This window comes from Cryptomeria japonica, chromosome 1, assembly GCF_030272615.1.
Source record: "Cryptomeria japonica chromosome 1, Sugi_1.0, whole genome shotgun sequence".
Taxonomy (NCBI): domain Eukaryota; kingdom Viridiplantae; phylum Streptophyta; class Pinopsida; order Cupressales; family Cupressaceae; genus Cryptomeria; species Cryptomeria japonica.
This window is the reverse complement of record NC_081405.1, coordinates 105241281-105246885: the sequence shown is the minus strand read 5'-3', so window position 1 is coordinate 105246885 and position 5605 is coordinate 105241281. Positions and strand designations below refer to the sequence as shown.

The 5605-nt window shown below is 36.1% G+C and overlaps 1 protein-coding gene across 1 annotated transcript; it reads left to right on the top strand.

The window, feature by feature from the left end:
* Nucleotides 1-1356: 1356 nt before the first annotated feature.
* LOC131040653 (uncharacterized) lies at nucleotides 1357-3472 on the top strand. The gene has a single exon (XM_057973609.2). The coding sequence runs from the start codon at nucleotides 1652-1654 to the stop codon at nucleotides 3110-3112; it is 1461 nt and encodes a 486-aa protein (XP_057829592.2). The 5' UTR covers nucleotides 1357-1651; the 3' UTR covers nucleotides 3113-3472.
* Nucleotides 3473-5605: the final 2133 nt, after the last annotated feature.

Genomic DNA, 5605 nt, shown 5'->3' with positions numbered 1-5605 from the left:
TCTTTTGCTCACCTAGTGAATCTTTGTAGCCTCTAGCTTTTTTGATATCTATGAGACCAATTATATTTAAAAAGACCTTGATAAGATTGTCATTATACCATTTATTACCTATATACACAAGGGTGAGGACCTAGAATACTATATAACATTTATCACCTATAGGGGAGAGGACCTTGTCATTGAGCGTGTTCCAATAATTCTTATAGAACTTGTTGATTTAATGCCCAATATTTTTGACAATATTGCACCAATAGTTGTGACTTTAAAGTTGTTAGTGTTGATGATGACTACCCATGATTGAATGAAATATAGTACTTAGATCTAAAAAGCAACAAATCATGTGATGCCACATCAGTGCACCAATAAAACATGACTTAGTGCACAAGTATTGGTCTCACTTTTTTTTTTTTGGGGGGGGGGGTACAGTTTTGGACACATTGGCAAAAAGCATATTAATGTGACATCATATTTTATGACGTGGCCATGAAACCTTAGTTATAAGCAGGGGACTCGCGAAGTAAGTTGTAAAAAAATGGGAGTGATTCAAAAATTCCATTTAGGATTTTGAGAAGCATGAAGTTAGGGTGCTCAACTACGGAGTCTTCTCTCCTATACCATTTATGTTTAGTTTGAGGAAATGTTTTGGTATAAGGGAGAGGAAATGGTTGTTGAACATGTTCCATGTTTATTTAATGTCCAATATTTTTAATAATATAACACTAGTAGTTGTGACTTTAAAGTTGTTAGTGTTGATCACGGGTATTGATAATTGAATGAAATGTATTCTTTAGATATAAAAGGCAACAAATCATGTGATGCCACATCAACAAACCAATAAAACATGACTTAGTGCACAACTATTAATCTCACTTTTTTGGGGGGCCAATTTTGACTCCTCAACAAAAAAACATGTTGATGTGGCATCATATTTGACCATGTGGACTTAAAACCTTAGTTATAACCAAGAGACTTGTTAAGTAAGATGTAAAAAAATGAGAGTGATTTGAAATTGCAAAGCAGGATTTTGAGAAGTGGTATAACAACTACTAGTATTATATATTAAAAATATCAAACATTAAATAGACAAATGCTATAACAACTATTGAAACATGTTCAACTACCAATCTTTCCCTATACCAAAACTTTTTCTCAAACTAAATATAAAATTAAATAAGAACTAACATGAACATACTAATTTCACAATTACAATACTACCTACTTCTATATTATCTTAAAAAATGTGAAGAATGACATTGTTTACTATTTTCTTCTATTGCAATCCAACTTTTATTTAGAATTAATTTTTCTATAGATCAAATTCTAAAAAAAATATAATATTAACTTATAAAATCTGACAATTGTGAACCTCTGTAATTATTAATAGTCAACATCGACCTTCCAAATCTGCCGATAGAGTAAAATCTGTACGTCGCACCAGCAATCTGAGCTTTGCTTGCAATCAAATTCTCTCAACCTTATTTCAGTTCTGACTTCCATGTCTCAAGATTTTTCAACATTATTCTCTTGGCATTGCCGAGGGCTTGTCCCTGCCAATTTGGTTCAGAAGAAGATTTCATCACACATCCATCGTTCCAGATCGATGTGAATACAGAAAAGATAGCTTGGAAAAATTCCAGAAGAGAAGAAAAAAATGGCGTCTGTTTCTCTTTCGGCTTTGGGATCCTCAAAGCCCGCCGACTCAGAGCCATCTGATCAGTCCACGGCTCTTCTCACCGAGACGTCGGACAATCTCCTCGACAGATTTGAGCCCACAAAAAACAATCACTCTTACTTAATGATAGTTATGATGGCAATTACATGCCTCAGTGCAGCTTCCGCCATCGCATTTGCCTTCCTTTTCTTCACATCTAGGGTTTCGACCTCGCGACCTGCAGACCCAATTCTTGAATTTGCTCGCCGACAAACGAAGCTGGAGCATCCTGTGGTAATCCTGGTTTCTTCTGACGGATTTCGGTTTGGGTATCAGTACAAAACCCAGACACCCAACATCGACAGGCTAATCGCCAATGGCACCATGGCAGAATACGGTATGATCCCTGTTTTCCCAACCCTTACATTTCCAAACCATTATGCAATTGCGACGGGACTATATCCTGCTTGGCATGGAATCATCAATAATCACTTTAGGGACCCCGATACTAATGACACTTTTCACATGCAAAACCATGACCCTAAATGGTGGCTCGGAGAGCCTCTTTGGGAGACTCTAACAAAAAATGGTCTGCCCGCTGCTACGTATTTTTGGCCAGGGTCTGAGGTCATTAAGGGCCCCTGGAATTGTCCCAAGGGCTTTTGCCAACAGTATAATGGCTCTGTTCCATTTGAGGAAAGAGTGGACACTGTGTTGGGTTATTTTGATCTAAATGCTTCAGAGAAACCCAGATTCATGACCCTTTATTTTGAAGATCCTGATCATCAGGGCCACAAGGTTGGACCTGATGATCCCCAGATTACTGATGCTGTTTCTCGGATTGATTCGATGATGGGTAGACTCATGAATGGGCTTGAAAAAAGAGGGGTTTTGGAGGATGTGACGATTATCATGGTTGGTGATCATGGCATGGTGGGTACCTGTGATAAGAAGCTCATCTTTTTGGAGGATTTGAGTCCTTGGATCGACATTTCTCATGATTGGGTGCAGAGTTATACTCCTTTGCTTTCCATTAGGCCTCCCCCATGGTTCTCTGCTTCCGAAGTGGTGGCGAAAATGCGAGAAGGCTTGAATTCTGGCAAGGTGAATAATGGAGAGTATCTGCAGGTCTTTTTGAAAGAGGATTTACCGGATCGGCTTCATTATTCGAGTAGCGAGAGGATCCCTCCTATCATTGGGATGCTTGCGGAAGGATTCAAAGTGGAACAAAAGACCTCTAAGCGTCAAGAATGTGGGGGAGCACATGGCTATGATAATGCGTTCTTTTCTATGAGGACAATTTTCTTCGGCCACGGTCCTCGGTTTGCAAGAGGGCGCAAGGTCCCATCTTTTGAGAATGTTGAGATATATAATTTAATCACTTCCATTCTGAACATTCCTGGAGCACCTACAAATGGCACCCCATCTTTTCCAGAGTCGATTCTCCTGCCTACCCATTGATATATTTATTTTAAATCTGAAATTTTAGCCTGGATCTTTGTTGCAAGACAAGCGGGTCATGTAGCATAGGTTGGGCAAATAATTCTTAATAATCGCTGGAATTCAGAGGCAATTTCATGTGATGACTTTTCTCAAAAAATTAGCTTCGAAGGAGTATGATCTTAGACGTCATATATTTCAAGGGTCAGGGCTTTAACATATGTAAGTAAAGAAGTATAATTTTCCCCTTGGCAAGGATCATGGCAGCACTCTTAGGATCTGGTATTTTAAAACATCTGGAAATATCCATTTCATTGCCTATTTTCTGTATAGTTACTTTTTAATAAAATTCACTTTAGGATTGGTGCTGCTTTATGCTCATTTTCTGTATTTAGTGTTGCTCTTGACTCGGCAAGTATCAAGTCAACCTTAAGGTATCTCATTGTTTCCCTATTTTTGGAACTAATGCATATTCATGGAACACCGTAGTAGATCCGTGAGTAGCTAATTTAATTTTATATTTGCAAGAAACTAGATGGTTAAAATCACTTTCTATGGGACATGGTTATTATGTGTACATTAATTAAATTGATAAAAATCTATTCAAATTTTTATTGTTGAAGGTTCTCAAGCTCAAAATGTTGATTGCAGATGTTAAGATTGTTCAAAATATGTGATACTTAAAATGGCTTTAATTTTTTAATTTTTTTTTTGGTCAATGCCCTGTAATTATTGTCTTTGGTATGTGTCATTGCATTTTGGATACAGTGTTATAATCTTGGCTTCTTTTGTCTTGTACAATCTGTTCAATTGATATTTCATCTGTATTTCTGTATTGGATAACCTTGCTGGGGTCTTCTGGCTGGTTCAATGTTTCTTTTTCTTAAGGCAAAGCCTGTGTAGCAGCTGCAATTAAGTGCTCTTGATGCTCATATAAAAATGATGAGACATGTTTCTTATGAATGTTGCAGTTTTTCTGTCCCCATGCTATCCAAGAAGACTGATAATTGTCTATAAAATCACTTCATTGGATCCATCTATCTGAGTATCATGTGAAAGTATCAAACTCAAATCCCATTTTTAGTTCTTCTCAGAATGAGTATGTTTTAGCATCTGTTTCAACAAATTCATTTCTGTAACCTTTTCCTGTAAATTTTCTCAAGATTCGGAATAAAAGTGTTTTTGCCACTTATTTGTACAGATGAATTGTGCTCCTTTTTTCTTTGAAGTTGAAATTCATTGTTTAAGATCAAAGTTGCTTGGAATCTCAAGTCTGAAGCCAAATGGCTATGCAAATCTGACAGTTACAAAACAAAAAATATAGAAGGCTAGATAAAGCCTATTTATATTAGTAAGCACAGAGAGAGTTAACATTAGAAAGAACTTTTGTTTGTCTAAATTTTCTTTGCGGTCCCTACATCTGTTATCTTTTCTTGTTGTTTATATTATGTTATATTCCATTGCATTTTGAGAGCCAACTTTTTAAGTTGATGCTTTTGCATTTTTAATATTTTGTGTCTGTCTATGCATTGTACTTGTGATTCTTGGTATGAATCAATAACTTGGGAATGAGATGATGTATTTGCGCTCAGAGTATTCATTTATGACTTTGTATATTAATTTGAATTGGGTTGTGTATTGTTGCAATTTTATAATATAGATTTTGTTTTTGCCAAAATGTTTTTGAGAGTTTGTTGTGTTTATTAGTGATTTTCCTGTTTCGCTAATCTGAATCTGCCGCACAATGTCCTTGTGACACTTGGGCTAGACTCGATCATATAGTAATGATAGCCACCATGATGAACTGTGTGATTAAACTGTTTTGTGATATTCAACAGTGATCTATGGGACTCCGCTCATATGCTGCAAGCTTTCGAGTTTGAGGCTTTTGAGCTCAGGTGAGTTTCCATATACTATATAGAATCAAAGTTTCTGATAGGGCTTTCTATGTAACTGGAATCTATTATTGTTTGCTGTAGCAAATGCAAGAAGTTTCCTTCCAGTGGTACAGCAGCCGCTGCTTTTATTTCAAATTATTTTTTAGTAGAAAGTGACTTTCCTTTCACATCAGATGGTGGACAGCATTGTCATCTCATAAATAATTTTGATCTCAAGGATAAACCAAGATTGAATGTGAAATGAGAATAATGCATTAATCCCATCATACCAGTCCTAATTAGTCAGTAATGGACACAGATAACTAACATTTCAGCAGTCGTTTTACTTTGTGATTTTAGGGTTTTAAAGTCTTTTAAACTTCACAATGAGTTTTTTTTCCCTCCTAATGAAATGCTAGCAGACAACATTTGCTTTCTAAATAATAATTTTTGTTTACGTCTTTGTTTTAAAATTTAAATTTTTATCTCGCTTGTAGTTTAACAACATCTCTTGATTTTAAGCAAAGAGAAAACTGTCTTAAAATTTGGTTACCGTCCTAGAGTACATAGAGAAGACATATTTTATTGCATGCAAATAGAAAGCCATTCGTTCCATGCAAGCAGAAAACCAAGAGTA

Bases quoted from the DNA above. Each gene is read 5' to 3' on its own strand.
- LOC131040653 (XM_057973609.2), top strand. From the start codon at position 1,652: ATGGCGTCTGTTTCTCTTTCGGCTTTGGGATCCTCAAAGCCCGCCGAC.